Source organism: Caenorhabditis briggsae (assembly GCF_000004555.2).
Source record: "Caenorhabditis briggsae complete genome, chrII, whole genome shotgun sequence".
NCBI classification, from domain to species: Eukaryota; Metazoa; Nematoda; class Chromadorea; order Rhabditida; family Rhabditidae; genus Caenorhabditis; species Caenorhabditis briggsae.
The window spans coordinates 10,701,646-10,720,592 of record NC_013486.2 but is presented as its reverse complement, the minus strand read 5'-3'; the positions used below and the strand labels follow the sequence as shown (position 1 = coordinate 10,720,592).

Sequence of the window (18,947 nt, the reverse complement as noted above, 5' to 3'; positions counted from 1 at the left end):
GGTATTCAGAAAAACAATAAATTAGATGAAGAAGAATATACTTGTTTCAAGAAAAAATTAATCCATGCGAGCTTTGATGGTTGAGATGTTCACTTTATCCTTAGTAATTGTGTAGACAACTGCTCCCCATCCGGAAGCTGCGTCGCGTTCCAAGCAGGAAAGAATCGACTGAGCTGTGGCCTCGAAGAGCTCATCTGGCTTCATGTTCTCGCGCCAGAAATCTGAAAAATGATTTCATGTGCTGGATAATTTGCTGAATTTTGATTCTTTTGACTTCTTTTCTTTTCTATGTCGGCAAAGTCTATTTTTTTAAATACGGAAAAATGCATCAGAAAAACTTACTCTCGCAAACTCCAAGCAAATACTCCTGTCCTGTTCCAACAGCCACGAAGTCTCGTGGAGCTGAGACACAGCCGATCGTGTCCATGCAGCAGATATATGGTTTATTAGTGTCGTCGAGTCCGGCAACGAGTGGCTCGGTGAAGTAGCTTCCAAAACGATGTTGATAAGCCAGATTGGAGATCATTTCGGAGAGAACTTGTGGCTTGATGCGGCGGTTCTCACGGAGCTCGTAGAGATTTTTGCGGAACATGATTTTCTCCAGAACGGTACGAGCGTCAGATTGGAATCCAGCAAGTCCGACGTATACTTTGTCTGTCACTTTGTGCACTTTTTTCTGGTCCGTTGCAATCGTTGTCATTTGCTCTCCGATGCGAAGATCAGAAGCAATGCAGACACATCTGAAAAATATATCTTTAATTTTCTGAAAGTCGATTATTTTAACATTTTATTTTAATGTAGCCACCGTAAGCAATTATTCACTCAGAATTTGCTTTTTAAACATGAAAAACATTAACCGAAACTGCTTTTCTTACATAGGATGTTTGAACAACCTCTTTTGATGTATAATCTTCGAAATGTTCAAATTTCACTTACTCATCGCCGGCCATTGCGACCACAGTTCCACCAGTATAGCTCATAATCGACATTTTTGACAGTTATTTGTTGTGCTCACGGCGAAGAAGAAATCCTGTAAGAAGAAATTTCAAAAGAAAAACAACAGTCAAAAGAATAGAATTTGAATGAACCCTTTTGCTTACAATTCTGCAAGTGCGGCAGGGTAAAGTGGGCGTGGCTAAAACTCCGTGCCAGGGTTGCAAAAAAAATTTCGACGGAAATCAACCGTTTTCAGGAAATTGAAACAAAAATTGTCTTTTAAAAAAGTAATTTATAAAGAAAGTGGTAAAAAATATATTTATTTGTGAGCCATTAACAAAAAAAGAGGTCTCCGAGCTGGTTTTCAATTAGCACAAGTTTATTCAAGAAAGTCCAATGCATGTATTCAAAGATAAGAATATTGGAACTTTTGAAGGTAGCCGCTTTATGGGTGATGTGTGCTAAAAATGTTCAAGGTAAAAGAAAAGAATGGAATTGAAAAATAAAATTAAAAACGAAGAGAGAACGAGTTTGAGATCTGCTGGAGAATGCCGGGGAAGTAAGCATAATAGTAATTGTGAAAAGATCAAGAGGCAGATGATCAAACAATAGTTATTATATAAGGAGTGTTGACTCTTACACATAAAGCTAACTCAAAAAAGATGTCTAATTTAGTTCAGGATCGGAAATTAATAATTTGAGCACTTTGCTTCCTAATATGCTAATGGGAATCCTTCTTCGGGTTTTCTTAAACTACGAACTCGCTGTGTCAAAGGCATTATAGCTATCCCACGCGGGGTAGTGAACATCGGCTCATCATTGATGATATTTTTGTTTGGTGGATTCAATGAATAGCAACGACGATAGAAATCCAGATGACGTGGTGTGCGACGAGGGTGAGGAGCACTGTGGCGGCGGCCATTTCTGAGCGCCCCTTCTCGAGACAATCCACATCTGCATATCTGTTCGTACTGAGCAAGACGACTCCGATTATCCGAACCAATCGTTTTGTTGAGCAAATTGTAAACCTTGTCTCGCATCAAATCACACATTTTCTCAGCCTCTGGCCAATGTTCAGCCCAGTCAAGAGTCGGAATTTGCTGTAAAACAGATATATCATAATAAGGCAGATATACGGTGTTCTCACATTCACGGTTATAGGGCCAGTCGGTGAACAGAAGAGTCCTTCAATGTAATGTAGCACATACATTCCACAATCGAAAAAGTTGTCTTGGATGGGTATATTTTTCGGTCGAACCACAATCACTCTGCTCTCATCGTACATTGTAGGATTTGCCGACGCATACTTCTTTTCGGGAGCTTTGTATAGATCATACATTCGTTTCAACAATCTTTTAACACAGTAAGACATATGATTGCATTTAGTTGGGTCAAGACCACTCATCGGGTCCATGAACAGCATGTACGTCTTCGGCGCATTTCGAGACTCATTCTCGTTAGCCAAATCGATGATAGCACCTGCTGGGTTGATAACGGCGATGAGCAACCAGTGAAGATCTTCGTTAACTGGGATGACCATGTAGTCTTTACCGAAGAGGTCGTATCTTTTGAACCAACGGTGGAGTTTGAGAAGATTTTCCTCCAATTGCGCATCATTCTCAAGATTGATGGGCCTACGCTGCGAGTAACACAGCTGTGGCAAGTCGCGAACCAATCGTGGATAGAAGAAAGTATTACACATCACAGTCCTTTTTTTACTGAAATCTAAATTGTTTGTATTCTCTAAAAAAGGCTCTTGGACGTTTCAGAACTTTTCTGCATTTTTGCATAATGGTTTTCGCATATCAAATGAGTATGTCTTATTTCAATTTGTTGTTTTTCTGCTTTTTTCATTTGTTTTCATCTACCGTACTCCAAATAATGATAGGATCACACTTGAAAACTCTCAAAAATCGAAACAAATTTCTTTTGAAATATACAGTGCGTCGCATAACTATAGGACCCCCCTCAATTTGGGGTGTACAGCAAAAACTAGAGTAGATAAGAAAAATCTGTGAATGCAGTTGGATTCAGAATTAAAAATAACCCGAGGAACCAAATTTTCAGAACCCTACTATTTTCCATACCCTCACGGCAAGAAAAAGGTCCATTTTCGACCGTCGCATAACTATAGGACCCCCAGATGTTTTGGGTGCACAGGTCGTTTTTTGACCATTTTATCTACTCTAAATTGTTTTATTTACGTTTTCATTGTTTTAAGCTTTTTCTGAAGATGTTTCTCGCAACTTTCTTTCAACATCTTCGTGTGGAACATCCAACAATGCAAGGAACTCATTTTCGAGAAAATAATCAAGCTTCACTTCTGGCCCTTCCGTAAATCTCCAGCTGCATTTTTTTACAGTAATTCGGATCGTGGCGATAGTTTGCAGGTACAGTAACTGAAAATATTAGTTGGTCCCTATCCCAAAAATATGCCTCGGAAACATTCCTTCAACCATGGCTCGCGCTACACTACTCTCTCTTGCCGAACAGGCCAAAGTGGATGTGATGAAACAACTTGGACTGACACTTCACGAGATGTCCCGTCAACTCACGAGAAGTCGTAACGTCATCCGAAAATACCTCGCCGACCCACTCCATTACGAGAAGAAGCTGAAGGAGTCTGCTGGAAGACCGAGAAAGCTAACTTCACGTCAAGAACGCAGCTCTGTTATGATTTGGGGCGCTTTTTGCAATGGAAAAAAGCTTGAACTGCAATTCATCACCACGAAGGAGAATTCTGCCACGTACCAAGCGACTCTCCAAAAGGCCGTGGCTCCGTTCTTCCGCAACAGACGCCACACCCACACGTTCCAACAGGACAACGCATCTATCCACACGAGCACCTCCACGAGGAACTGGTTCGTCTCGAAACGAATCAAGGTGCTCGAATGGCCAGCATGCAGTCCGGATCTAAACCCCATTGAGAACATCTGGGGCATCCTCGTTCGCCGGGTCTATCGAAAAGGGAGGCAATTCAAGACCGTGCACTCAAGGACGCAATCCAGGCTGAATGGGACGCTCTCACTGATGCCGAATTGAAGAATCTTGTAGCCAGCATGTCGAGCAGGATCGTTGAAGTGATTCAAAACAACGGCGGAGAGACTAAGTACTGATTTTTCGATGTGTTTTTTGTTAGTTGCTTAGAATACATGGATTTTGTTGACTGAAGGGAAAATCGGATTCAGACATGTTTACTTTGAAAGAAAGTTGCGAGAAACATCTTCAGAAAAAGCTTAAAACAATGAAAACGTAAATAAAACAATTTAGAGTAGATAAAATGGTCAAAAAACGACCTGTGCACCCAAAACATCTGGGGGTCCTATAGTTATGCGACGGTCGAAAATGGACCTTTTTCTTGCCGTGAGGGTATGGAAAATGTTAGGGTTCTGAAAATTTGGTTCCTAGGGTTATTTTTAATTCTGAATCCAACTGCATTCACAGATTTTTCTTATCTACTCTAGTTTTTGCTGTACACCCCAAATTGAGGGGGTCCTATAGTTATGCGACGCACTGTACCTTTTTGGGATTTTTTGAGTTTCCAAGTGTGAACCTATCATTATTTGGAGTATGGTAGATGAGAACGAATGAGAAAGCAGAAAAACAAACATTGAAATGAGCAATACTCACTTGATGTGCAGAAACCACTATGCAAGAGTGCCGAAAAGTTCTCAAACGTAGGGTTTTGAAACGTCCAGGAGCCTGAAAACCAGCCAACTTACAGATCATCGTTCATTCGATGAATGTAAATGTAATTCTGCATGAATGCTAAGATAGCGTCGTTGACAAACTCTTTACGATCCAGCGTTTTCACATCTTTGATGGAAACTGAAAGAAGCGGTTTTAAAATGTAATTCGACATATGTATTGCTTACTTTCTACGGGATCAATACCATCTATCGGTTTCAAAGGATAGTCGCATAACTTATATCCAGCCATTCCTCTCACATCTATTGTTGATTTCTTTAGTTGGGTTGAAACTGGCTGAAAAAGATATTTGTGTTTCAATCCAATTTGTGTCCAGTTACCGGCGATGAGCTCGATTTCCGTGAGCTGCTAGAGGAAGATTGAACTCCATTGTCACCCTGAAATTCGGAGTGAATATAAAACTATGTCATAGACTGAAACTTTGAGAATTCAAGAGCCCCGGACCACAGTGTTCTAGCTAGCTAAATATGTTTGAAAACAATTCAAGAATAAAAAAAAGATGTTAGAGGAATCGTAACACGTATTTACGAAACGTTTATCGAACCTGCGATATTACGACACCGTAGAAACGTCCATTAGTATCGTATGATGTAACCCTCGCTTCATTAATGCCCATGGTTTGTTCTTGATTATTTAGAAGATTGTTGTTTGCCGCTGAAACCTCTACATCGGTTGACGACGAGTAGCAACTTAATTTACCATAATTCGGATACACCCAGTTTTGCTGATAGTATTCCGTGGTATCACCATTCGGAAAGTTATATCCCAAACTGCTCATTTTTTCTGTCACTTGGACCACGTCGACTGTATTCGTTGGGTTCTGATTGAATCCATTGGTGCTGTATTGGAGAACTGGTTCCTGACTGATACCCATAGTTCTATCGAACATCGCTGGGAAGCAAAGCGGTGCTCCGTTATCACCATTCGTGTATCCGACCTGTACAAATTCGGCTCAGTTATTATTTATGAGCCCGACAGCCTCGTAAACAAGAAAAGTTCAAGATCAATTTCGGATTTTAGTGAGTGTAACCTAAAACTATGAAAGCCGACTACCCGTTCTGCTTACCGCATCTTTCATATCAATGTGTTGGTCGTTGTGGTCCCCGACTGGTCGAGCATGGTTCTCTTTCTCGGGTTGAGAAACACGTACCCATCCTTCTCGATTCAGCCAGTGGGCATTCTAGAAATTGAATTCAAACGTAAACAGGTTGAATACGGTGAAAAAAGACGAGCAATTATAAAAGCGAAAATAATTTAGCATGAACAATAAAAAATAAACACTGTGTCCGTGGTCTGATCCCCCTCTAGGTATTAAGACAAATCTAGATGTTTCTTACCTTCTCGAGGCCTTCATCGATTTTCCTGAAATATTCAACTTTTATATTTTAAACGTTTCTTGCAAATATTACCTCTTCCGAACCAACTTTCCAACTTTCTCAAAGTCCTCGATATGCTGCTTGTTTGGCTTGCGAACGGCAATTCCCACGGCAGAACCTTTCGAGTATGCTAGAGTTGAATCAATATTTCAATTGCTTTGCGGGCATAGCTCACCTTCACTATTCAGAGGAATCGATATATGCCAGTTCTGATAAGTGCTCATTCTCGAGAAGAGAGAAGTGCGTTGTTGATAGACAATTCGTTGACGTTGCAGAAAGACATCAAACTCTTGATTGTCGATTTCTTGAACGAACACCATAGGAACGACAGTGGATACATCTTTCTTTTTTGCGACTTTCTCTTTGAAGTGCTGCAGCATAACAGGTGAAATCTGAAACAAAAATAGCATAGAACAGAATCAAATGATAGAGCAACTAACATAATCTTTCAGAATAATTTTGGCATTATCGAAGTCGGTACATTTTGAATACTCCAATCCTTGATCGTTGAAACCGATTTGGAGATGTGAATCGTCATCTTTTTCATTGAATAATCCCAATGATAACATCATCATTCTCGATGTAGGTTTGGATCCTCTCAATGAGGACTCAGCCGCGTCTTTTAATCCGGGCAGAACATTATCTAGCTGTTCAAAACCACCTGGACTAAGAGTGAAAATAATTACGGGTGGCCTATCTTTTTCCTCATCCACTAGCTGGAACATAAATTTTTTATTGAGATCATTTATTCGTTTCCCAACCTTGATTTGATCGATATGACCAAAAGAAAGTCCGACATCGGCAGTCTTGTAACCAATGACCGGATCTCCCGCAAACTTGATACGCATGTACAACTTGTTCTGAAGGTTTATAATTTTTTTCCACATTGACTTTGTGAAATCTTACCTTGCGGTTGATACGGATGGCAACAGTACCATCGGCGTCCAGCTCAGTCAAATGATTTCCGAAAAATGCTTGGGCAGGTTTGAACTGAAAACATATTAACATGGAACTCCATCTGTCAGAAATACCTGCAAGCTTATAGAAGCATCCTGTTTTCGAATGAATTCCTTGAACTTGTTGAGATGATTTTGATCGGCTTGCTCCATGGCGGAAGCCTAAAATATTAAAAATCGCTTGCGAAGACCTAAAATTGCAAAAAAACTGTGAAAAATGTTCACGAGGCGCTTTCAAAAACCTGCGGCGGGAGTTCAGTAGAGCGTGCAAATCGTATGGCCGAGTGCCGGACACTCGGCCGCGTCTATCTGAATTTGTTTTGGGGCCCCAATTGGGGCTGTCTTTACGACAGCTAGAGCTTAAGGAATGGGAAGGAAACATTTTGATAGGAGTTTGGGAATCAAAAAACTGCTTACAGTTAGCGGGGAGGAAATCTGCCTTTCAAAAAAAAATTAAAAACCGTAAAATCTCAAATAGACTATTTACTGTATAGAGTAGTTGCACCCTGATCATCAACTTTGAGCAACCTTTTTTCTCGATTCCAGAGAAAAATATCAAAAAAAACTTCAACGAACAAAACCTTCATCGGAACATCAACAACTTTTTGTCAGTGGAAGAATTTTCTACATCTTTCACCGAAACAAAAATGACACTATTCAGCACAACAGAGGGTTTTTCAACTTGCTCAAGCTCTTTCGTTATTCAAGACCGAAGAAATCCCGATGAAAACGTGTATGGTTCGATACAGTTATGTTTGCTTCAGTGAAGATGCTTGGAAACAAATATAATACTATAATATAATGGATGCACCATGCTTCTGCTTTGCAAATCTTTTCTGTAGGGGTGTGATTCTTTTTCTCAAAACAACAAAGATTTGGTTGTGATTCTATCACATTGATATTTTCAGAACTACTGAAATTTCTCAAGTTTTCAGATAAAGCTCAACTTCAGTGACAGTGACAACAGTAACAGTGATTGACTTCTTTTTCAGGGCACTTCAGTACAAGGAAATTCGAATGAAGTAATTTTATCGCTGCCCATCCCTGTTCCAGTGACCAATCCATTCCATTAATTTCTAAAAACTGGGACAAACGAGTTCAATTATTAGCAATCAATCATTTGTTAATTGCAGGTTACAGATTCTCTTCTCATTACCATTCCTTCTCCGAGAAGGTGATAAATAGATAGAAAGAACGAAAAAGAAAAAGAAGAACAGGAGGAATAGAAGAAGAAGAACAGATAAAACCATATTTTTATCACAATCCCTATTCATGTTTCTGCGTCTCCCGCTGTGAAAATATCGGATTGATCTCAATCTCTTTTCTTCACATTTCTTTCCGAATATTATCAAATCAACTGCTGTTTTCCACATGTTCTTTCCCCACAAATGTTTTTCTGTCTGTGTTTCTTCATCTTCTAAAAGTTCAATTAATTCTAAATTTCCTTTTTCAAAAATTGATTGAACTGTATCATGACCATCATTTAAACCTTCATAAGATCGAATATTTTTGCATGAATTCATTATGATCAAGGGATAAACTCAAATTCATTGTGAAAATAGCTTCTTGTTAATTTAGAAAAAAAGTTACTCTGGATCCGTGAATTCTTTCAAAACTTGATATATTGTGAAACCTCTATTAGAAGGGCCTCCACACTATGAAGTTCAAGTTCAATCATCTCAATTCCTGTGCAAAATATCGATAATGTGTCAACTGAAAAAACACTTCTGATAATATGTAAAACACTTTATCTTAGTTGACAACTTTTTTGCAAGTTTAACAGGAACCGCGAAAAACTGGCTCAAAGTCAACATTTAAGGGACTATTCTATTGCAGGTTTTACTGTAGGACATAAAAAAGCATTTTTTTTGTTAAAGCCCCTTCTAAAAATAAAACAATTCTTATTATTTTTCTTATGTATACCTCCTCTTCATGCAATCTTGTCTTCCGCTCCGCTGGCCCGATGTTAGCCATAAAAAATTCCAGTTTTAATAACAAGAATTCATAATGTTTCAATTCTTTTCCTATCACGAGGATTTCTTTCTTCTCGATTATCATAAATCCAAAAATGTGTGCGAATGTTTCAACCCCCAGGCAAACCAAACAAAGCCCTCGTTTCTCTCCCCGCAATATATGGCTTATCATTTTTGTGATTGCTGGCGAGATTCGACCGGATATTTCTTGTTTTCTCTTCCATACCTCTTCTCCTCTCGTTTGAGGCTAAATATTGTTATTAGGATGAAACATTTCACAAATTCCTTTCGTTTTGTATTTTCAGTTATTACTCTGGTCTAAATTCAAACCATGTTGCGGCAAAAAAATAAGGGTGGGCGGAGCTTAGGTTCGGTAGCGAAATCCTTAAAGGAACATGTAATTTTTGTATTTATTTTCTGGACGAAAATCCGAAAATTCGCAAAAAAGAAAAGTATCGAAAAACCGAAATACCAAAAAATAGGCAAGAAAATAATTACCGTATAACCTGTAATAGAAGGGCCCTCTAACTTTTAACTTTGAGCCTATTTTTCTCGGTTCCTGTAAAAGATATTTGGAAATTGTCAACTGATAAATTGTTTATCATCATATCAGAAGTATTTTCTCAGTTGACACATTTCTGATATATTGCATAGGAACCGAGATGAAATTAGCTAAAACTTGAAAGTAATAGCTTGTTTCTTGAATCACATTACTCTCATCAATGGAACTGGTCATTCTAGAACTCTGATGTCTGAAGTTTTTAATCTTCTCACTATAAACACAAATTCTTATCAACTTTGTCCAGAGAGTTTAAAACCGTTCTAAAAGCTAAGTATGTGTTAAGATACAAACATTAATATTCTAGATAAAAATCGACCTTGGAACCAACTTCTTCTCATAGTGACCTGTATTCTCTCCCTCTCTCTTCGTCATTTTTTTCCGTTTGAAATAGAAAAAGCCTCCGAGAGACGTAGAAAAACCTTTCCATACATATACCTTTTTACATAAGTAAAGCATAAAAAAGAGAAAAAGTGAGAGAGAGAGAGAGAGAAACTGTTTTCTCTCCGTTTTTGCATACTTTCTGCCTACCCCTATTCATCCCCGTTATGTGCACCGTACGGTTGATTTTTGGACATTCAATTTATTCAATGTTTCCGTTTGTATGAACTGAATGTTTTCCCATTTATGTTCAAAACAAGACTACTATATTTTTAATTGTTACCAAAAACCGTCCACCATTTTTCCGGTGTCTGGAAAATAGTTTTCTCAAAGTGAATTGATGCTTTCTGTGCTGGAAATGATCACTTGAAAACATTTTCAGACACAGAAAACTATTTTTCATACAGCGGAATCCCATTTTTTTCCTCTAATTGACTTTCATAATTCTCAATTTGGAAAAAAAAACTATAAACTAGGGCCACCATATACTTGCCCTTTGAGCTAAATTGTCTCAATTACTATTAGAGGTGTCAAAATGTGTCAACTGATAAAATGTTGTTGGCATAATGATAAAAAATTATCAGTTGACAAAATTTTGATATCTTTCACTGAAATCGAGATAATTGAGCGCGAAGTTCTAGTATAGGGTATATTGTATTAGAGTATTCACGGTACTAAGTTTGGTAATAATGCTGATACTTTACCGGGATTACGACATTAAAACAAATCTCTAACCCTTATTCCAATTACCCATTCTTCTTCTTCCTTCCAAACTTTGTTCCTTTTCACCATCAATCTCTTCTACTCCCTTCTGGCGTCCGTCCGTTAAGTGCTTCCTGACTCTCGGTCATTTTTCGTGCCTTCAGATATGTAAGTGTCTCTCTCCTTCTCTCTCTGAAGTCCAGTATAAAACTTTTTGTTCTCGAATGAAAAGACTAAGTGCCCTTAAAACCATTAAAAAATTGGAACCGAGGGAGAGAGAGAGAGAGTCCCCGGATTTATTTTCATATAGTTTACACTAGATCACTGAACAAGTCTGTGTGTCGAGTGACCAGCACAAGGAGAACAACAATTTTCAGATTCAATTCTTGTTTTTTTGAGTGAAGTGAGTCAAAAAGTAGGGATCATAGACTCAATTTCACTGACTTTACAATATGTCTTTGCATAGGAAGCGCGCCAGATTTTGTTTCCAATTCCATGATTGGATCACAAGGTACCAAACCAGAAAAAGAAGCACAACTAATATATGAGAAAATCTAATTTTCCAAAATTCCAAAAAGTTCTCGAAACCTCAGCTTTGTTTATTTTCACTTCTTCTTCTTCTTTCTCTATTTTTCCCACAAACCAAAAATCCCATTTGTTTTTTTTTCTTCACATTTGTCTCAATGTTTCTCGTAAAACATGTCATGCTCTTCTGTCAAGATGTCACACGAAAAATGATGATCTATTTCTTTTGTGTGGAAGTACTAGGAAACGGACAATCAATGGGTAGTTGTAAATATGAAAAATGAGATGTGTGGACGACGGATACGTAAAAATGAAGAAGAACAAGACAGGAAAAGATAGAAAAACGGGTGGAAGGAGTTGGGAGTTGTGCACTTTCACTTTGAGTTTTTTTGCTGTCGTAGTAGAGTTCATGTTACGCTTCCGGCAATTTTTGAATTCGGTTTGATCTTTGCGATTTGAGGTGCTGACCACGTCGAAAGAATTTTTCATCCAGAGGTGTCCGGATTCCAGATTCCGAAAATATTCACATACCGTAAAACCTGAATTAGAAGGGCCGGCCCTTCTATTGTGCCAGGATAGCTCCGAAGGGCCCTTCTATTACAGGGGCCCTTCTATTTTTCCGGCCTTTTTTTTCAAAAATTTTCATCAAAAAATCGGTGAGCTTTAGTTAGCGACCACAGTAAAAGGGGCGGAGCCTAATTTTTTTCTCCGCGGTCGGTTTTGGGATGTTTGATTGGCTGTAACTATGGCTAGAAAAGAAGTATCTAAATGAAAATTTGTCTCCTTATGTAATCAACTACGTATGAAATTGTTTCCACCGAAAAATTACATCAAAAAAGAAAAAAGAGAAAAACCCAAGTGCGCGGCAGAAACATGCCTAGAAAAGTTTAATGAAGGTCGATGTCACTTAGTTTTTTTTGTTGTTTCCAGTAGCTGAAGACTTTTTCTAAAAGAAAATCATAACGAAAATTTTAGAAAAGTTGCCCGAAAATTGTACATTTCAATCAAACTGGCTGTAAATATTTCGAAAAATTTTTAGTGACAACATATAAAAATTATGTTTTTCATAGATAATGCTACTCTTGAACATTACATAGACAAATTTTGAACAAAATTGGATGATTAGAAACTACTTTCGTTTCAGTCGCAAGTTAGCATACTCAGCATAATTTCCGGTTTTTTGCAAATTTAGCATTAATGGAGGTCGATGTCACTTGATTTCTTTTCATATTCGGATTTTACAAAAAATTTCACATAAAATGATGTTTGTGACACACTCCAAAAAGATGCCCGAAAAAAATGCAAAGCAGTGCTACCTCCTGAACAAACCAAAATTTCGATTTCTAGCTTCCGACATTTGTCTCCTGACCATTTTTCCAATTTTTCTGCAAATAAAAAGCAAAATACTGGCTGAGACAGTATTCTAGTATGATCTTGTAGGTTAAATAATAATTTACGGACAAAATTTGCGAAGGAAACTGAAAAAAAAACGATGAAAAATAACCAAAATAGATGAAAGAACTTCGAAAATGGAAAACAAGAATTTTTTCGCGACTGGTCAATTGTAGACCTTTTATAGGGTCAGTTAGTAAGATACGCAATGTGCTCGTGAATGTTCAATTGTAGAAGCACTAGTTTGCGGTAGGTGAGCAATTGGGTCGTTTATAGCTCTTCATCTCTAATTGGTCAATCACGAATCACCTGTGATAAGCCGTCGATGTGATAGTCTGAGACATGCGGGTTCGAGTCCGCTTTTGGAATAACATTTTTGAAAGCTTTTTTAAACTTGTATAAGGTATTCTGAATGATGGCGAAACCTTTACGATGCATTGATGACTACTTCTTCTTTAGAATTTTCAATTTTCAGCTTTTTTCTTAATAGTTTAGGAATATTTCTATTTTTTTCCCAATTCGAACCAGTTTCTGGCGAAAATTCGTAAAATTAGGTTAGGTATCATAATTAAAACATTTAAAACCCTTTTTTCCACACTTTCCGATACGATTTTCTACGTTTCCAGCCGTCTGAAACTGAAATTTCGGCAAAAATATGCTAATTAGGAAGAGGGGATTAATTTAAAATAAAAAGATTTCAGCAAAAAACAGTTTGAAAAAAATGTTGCGATCCCTATCTTTAGTTCAACATTTATGAAAACCTGGCAATTTCATCAATATTGAGCCAGTTTTTGTACAAAAAAGAGTGTTTCAGAAAATTTATATTAAAATGTGGAATTTCCGGAATATTCTTCACTGAAAACGACCGAAATTTTTAATTTCTAAACACATCTTGAGGGGGTCCTTCTTCACAAAGGGGCCTTCTATTTTTCAAAGCCTCTCTCTCAGGGCCCTTCTAATAGAGAGGTCCTTCTATTAAAGGGACCCTTCTAATACAGGTTTTACGATAAGCGGAATTCCTTATCCCTGATCTTTCAATTTTTATTCCCTCTTCCATCTTCCAACATCCTTCATCCTGATTTTTCCTCATTCTCCCGGATAATTCGAATGTTTTCTATTGCAAAATTCAAAATTAGAAAAATCTTTTTTTGTATTCCGCTTATCTTTGCTGGAAATGTCAGAATTCCGGATTCCGTGAAATTTTTAGATGTAGGGATTCCGAATTCCGGATTCATCTTTTTTATTTGGATTCCGTTTCTTGAGAAAAGTCATTCCGGAAATCTCTGTTCTACACACAACTTTCAGACAAGCTCATTCTCTGAAATTTGTTTGAATTGAAAGCTTAAATACAAACTTTCTGATTTACCTAATGTCTCAAAATCAGGCTTCCAATTCGGGTCAATCGTTTTATTCTCGTCTTCTACTTCTGGATATTTAACGATTCTCGTTGATACTCGTCTCTTATCACTTGTGAAAAAGCAATTAAACACGTAGAAGTAACCAGTCTTTTTGATTGTTTTCCATCCCATCCTAAGATATAATGAATTGGCCAGAACAGATAGAGAAATGTATCAAGAAGACAAAAAGTGTTTTTCAAATCTCCCTCCAATCCGTTTTTTTCCAATGCTCTCCCAACACATCTCTTTTCGTTTTGATATCAATCTCATTGGCACCCACAAGTTTTTCTTTTTTCTTCTTCATTTTTTCATTCGGAGGCTCCTCCAAATGTTTCTTTTGTGACGAAGGACTAGCAATTCATTTTAGTTGACCCAGAGAGTTCAACCTCTGAATTTAATTGTAAATGTTTTTATGCTTGAAAACCAGCTTGTTCTTTTTTTAAAACAATCAATATGATCGTCAGTTTTTTTTCCGTTTCTGTCTGATTCGATAATTGACACCAATTCTCACCGATTTACTCCCCATATTCCCAATCTGATCTTGTTTCCTCTCCATTGAACCTCACAGAACTTGTTTCCTTATCTTATCAGTGATAACCATGACTCTATTGGTTCCTCTTCATAAAATCGGCTCTTTTTTTGATGTTCATTGATTCTATTTGCTCGTTCGCGAACACTTTCCTCACAGATAATTAGAGGGTTCATCGTTGCGACTCGAGCAAATATAAAATGATTGAAATAAATGAGAAAGATAGGTAGACTAGTAAAGTATGAGTAAAAAGAAAACCAAGAGCATTTCTCACACCACAAGTACCTCCAGTTGTTACCTCTTGACCTGTACTTGCAAAACTTTCACTTTGTTTTATCACTGCTTGTGAGAGGAAACCCCTTTTTCTGCTTGAATTGCGAGTTTAGATTTCATTCACACAATAGTTTTTTTTTCTCTGAATCATATGTAACTTTCTAAAAAATTATAGACTTCTTAAAAATTCTGAACCCTCTAATCGTAAGAATATGTTATTTACTTACAGTCCTATTTTTGGATTTATGAAACTTCATCTAGGAGTAATAGAAGCGTTTCCATGTACCACAAACTTGGATCCAGACCAAATAAAAAACTACAAAAATGTCGATTCTAGGCTTCTGTAAACTTATTCAGAATTTTTCATTCATTTAAACTCCCCAATGCTGTATTCTAGGATCAGAAAACTTTTCAAAAGTTCCCAATTACTACGACATTTCAGCGATCAGTTTGGGACTATCCGCAGGTTTTATGATTCATAAACATAATTGGAAAGCTTGAACCATTTACAAATATCTGATGCACGAATTATTTATTCCTTCATCTGCAATACATATTTTATTCCTTCATCTGCAATACGCTCATCTGCAATACATACAAGTTCCATGATTTCTTCTACAATAATCTGATCTAAAATATCATTCTTTCTAGTTTTCTGTTCTTCTCTGAGTTCATAAACTTTTCTCCAATACTTACAAATGATATCACTCTACAAAAGAAAATTCGAATTCAAAGAAACGAATGCTGACCAGACAGACGAAAAGACAAGCGCATTGAATTGGGTTGTACTTTTAAAAGCGCCAATCATCGGTCCACATTCTTTTTCATTCTAACCGACATTGCTCTTATTTGAACTGTTCTGCGTGTGATAATCATTCAAAACTTTTGTTCAAATTCTCAATTCAGTTTCAATCAGCCTACTTACTGTATAATCAGGCCCTGATTTTTCTCGGTTTCCGGGCTCGGGCTTTATAGTTTAAAAATTGAAATTTCAAAAAAAAATTCTAAAAAGTTTCGTTGACAGAAAATAGGTTTTTTGTAATTGACCATTTTTTTTGGAAAAGACACCGGGCCTTGCAAATTCTGAGAAAAAGCCCGGTCCGGGCCGTTGGAATTAACAGCTAGAAGAAAATGAGCCCAAAATTTTCGAAAAAGCCAGCTGCAATTCTGATGTCGACTGTTTTTCTCATTTTCTCCCAAAGCGGAACATTTTCGTGAGTGTTTCAAATGCTCCCATAATCTGAGTGTTTCTCATAATTTAGAATCCCTCATCCGTCTTCTTCTTTTGTTTCCTGCCATCTTCTTCTTCTAGTTTCGACACCAACTGACTCATTTTGTCACTAGTATCCAAATATTCCTTTGATTGATACCGTCTTCCCGACACCTGCACCCGTCTTTCTGTTCTCTTTTCATTTTCCACCAAAATTTTGATACCTTTTCTTCAATTCAAAAAAAATTATTTGAACTCTTTCTCCTCGTATCAGTGGTAACTTGAGATTGTGTGAAGAGTATTCCTGTGTCTGCCTGTGTGTAAAAATGAAAACGCAAACAAACTTTCTCTTATTATTGTTCGCTTCTCTTCGTCCATTTTCAATCGTTCCTTCCCTCATTTTTCTTCGTGCTATCAGGAAAAAAAAACGGAAACCAAAGAGAACATTTTTCAGATTTCTGTCGATAATTCAATCGAAACAAAACGACGGTGTTTACAATTCATTCCCGTTCAGTAGGAATCCAATTCGTAGAAAAAATAAAAAATATCGTGGTGAGTAGTTATTTTAAAACGTTCAGATATTTCGGATACATCTAGTTCTGAAGTAAATAAAACTGTTTGAATGTTCTTGTTTGGTATAAAAGGTCTTGTTCATTAGAAGAGAAGTTTTCAAACTACATGTACCGTAAACCGTGTGATAGATAATCATCTAAGACGCCACCCATATTACATTCGCTGTACATTAAAAAATGCTACAAAACTTTCTGCTCAATTTCTTACTCTCCGTATTATATCCTGCTGGAACTCGCTTCCAAAAACCGTGTCTCTTTTAAAACTAATTTAAGTCATGTTAATTTATCTTCTTTTCTGTTCCTAGACGAACATAATTTCTAACTCATTTGTTTAATTTGTAACACATTGATTTTATAAGTGACTGATAGTCCTGAATCAAATAAATTATTATTAATTATTATTATAGATGGGCTTCATAACGTTTAACTGTGAGCCAATTTATTTTTTATCTCGGTTCCTGTTATAGATATCAAAAAGAAGTCAACTGCTGAATTGCTTATTATAACCTCACAAACATTTTATTAATTGATAGATTGCTGATACTTTGCATAGAAGATAAGAAAAATTAGCTCAATCTTGATTTTTTACTAATGTCTTCACATTTTCTCCATGAATAATAATTTTTGAAAAACTTCCGCGATACGAAACTACTCTAACTGTCTTCGCAACAATTAATTACCTTTCCTTAAATCTCTGAAACTCAAAACCCTTCGAAATCATTAAATTTGACTATAGCTTTATTGAAATCAAAAAATTTCTGAAACACTCGTATGTCAGAATTTTGAGTGTTTTAACTTGAGGAGTCACAACTTTACTACCGTATTTCCTTTAATGAGAAACCCATTCCCAACCGTCAACTTTAAGCTCAATTATCTCGGTTTCTGTGAATGATATCGAAAAGTTGTCAACTGATTAAATAACGGTGATGTTATGATAAAAATTCATCTGTTGACAAATTTTTGATACCTTTCAAAGGAACTATGATAATTGAGCTCAAACTTGGCAGCGTGGGAATCCTTCTATTAAAGTTTTAAAGGAATCTGAACTCGTTTGTCTTCATTACCAGTTTACTCTTTCTGGCTACATGCTTTATTACCCAAGCCCTTTTTCAACTCGTTCTTCTTTGTTCCCATTGACTGTATCTATTACGGAACCTTATCCACACATACTCCCTAATCTTTTCCCATCACGAATCCCAAATCCCTTCCTTTCTCGTAAAAGGACACCGATGCTTTTTTATTTACCAAAAGTGTTACGCCATGTCGAACGTAATATATACTATCTGCATTGCACAATGAGCTTTATGCCAGTGTATCAACCCTCCCTTTTTCGGTTTCTCACACAAATGCACCGCCTTGTTTAAATAGGTGTTTGATAGGGTCTCGAACGTACAGAACACAGGACAAGAAGACCACTTGAATAAGTGTATTTGCCACGTCATGGAAGGTGCGACTAAAGTGTTCTTGATAAGTCAACTTGGGATGTTCGAAGGATCGGGTTTCAATTCAAACTTTTTGATGGGTCTAGATGCTGCTGAATTACTGTAGTTTTAAATTTTGAACCTTCTGATTTCCTTCAGTCTACACTTGTCTTCTTATCGAACCAAACATCTATCAATCTTTTCCATCTAATTTCGAAATTTCCCTCATTCATTCTGAGGACATAATTGTGGTTCTCCTGAAGAATGTTGCCAAAAAAGACAGGGTCGTGGAGGCAGACAGGAGTCAATTAAAATGGCAGGATGGGAGAACATGACACGTGGTTTCTAGTTTGAAAGCTAGGAGAGATTCAAATTTTGAATCTATGTGTTACCAAAAAATACAGTATCTTCTCGGTTTGTTTTGCCACGACATGTAGTTCCCATAAAACAATTTCCCAAATTTTCAATTACGGTACTCAATCAATTACGCAATTAGAGCTCAGACATCATCCAGAAGATGTTCCTTGTGGGAGATTATCCCTCATTGGCACCACAAACACATTTCCATGTTGTTGCATTCTTTCTCAATAGGAGACGAGGTTTCATTCCATCGCATGTTTGCACTTCTCAGTTGGATGCTCAACGATAGAGCGTGCAGAATCGAGAGACGCAGTCGTATTGTTTTCTGATTAGTCTTACTGTGTGTCAGGAGGATATGTTTATGTTTGGTGACACTGTCAATGTGTTGGAGATGAGCTCGTGGTGACACTTCTATTAATAATACGATATTGTTATAAGAGAGACAGGAAGTTACTAATTGAACAAGGAAATGGTAGAAATCTGCTTGGAGAACGTCTGAGAAGCTAATAGATTCTATTCAGAAAGAATTAAACTATTTTGAAACTTCTTTCAGACATGAAAAACAGTTTTCTCAAAATTGCGTTCGTAACAGTACCGGTGTTTTCAGTGGATTTTGCCCATTTTCAGGAGTCTGGAGCTCGGTTGTCAAGTATAGGATCACTTTGAAAAACTTGAAA

The 18,947-nt window shown here is 37.1% G+C and overlaps 3 protein-coding genes across 3 annotated transcripts in view; 1 reads left to right on the top strand and 2 right to left on the bottom strand.

Annotated features, from left to right (window-relative positions):
• Positions 1-57: 57 nt before the first annotated feature.
• On the bottom strand, positions 58-989 carry Cbr-pbs-3 (the record flags this gene model as incomplete). The annotated part of the gene is made up of 3 exons (XM_002630578.1): positions 58-221; positions 343-740; positions 937-989. The coding sequence occupies 3 exons, from the start codon at positions 987-989 to the stop codon at positions 58-60; spliced, it is 615 nt and encodes a 204-aa protein (XP_002630624.1).
• Positions 990-1,649: 660 nt separating this feature from the next.
• Cbr-ulp-2 lies at positions 1,650-7,129 on the bottom strand (the record flags this gene model as incomplete). Its single annotated transcript, XM_002630579.1, has 14 exons — positions 1,650-2,036; positions 2,084-2,654; positions 4,659-4,764; positions 4,812-4,920; positions 4,965-5,021; positions 5,189-5,581; positions 5,711-5,824; positions 5,982-6,006; positions 6,054-6,150; positions 6,196-6,412; positions 6,461-6,736; positions 6,782-6,880; positions 6,927-7,010; positions 7,052-7,129. The coding sequence occupies 14 exons, from the start codon at positions 7,127-7,129 to the stop codon at positions 1,650-1,652; spliced, it is 2,613 nt and encodes an 870-aa protein (XP_002630625.1).
• Positions 7,130-17,784: 10,655 nt separating this feature from the next.
• Cbr-shc-2 overlaps positions 17,785-18,947 on the top strand; it is a gene marked incomplete at both ends in the record, with an annotated part of 15,368 nt that continues 14,205 nt past the window's right edge. The window contains one exon of the mRNA XM_002630580.2: positions 17,785-17,822. Coding sequence (XP_002630626.2) covers positions 17,785-17,822 — 38 coding nt within the window. The remainder of the gene's footprint in view (positions 17,823-18,947) is intronic.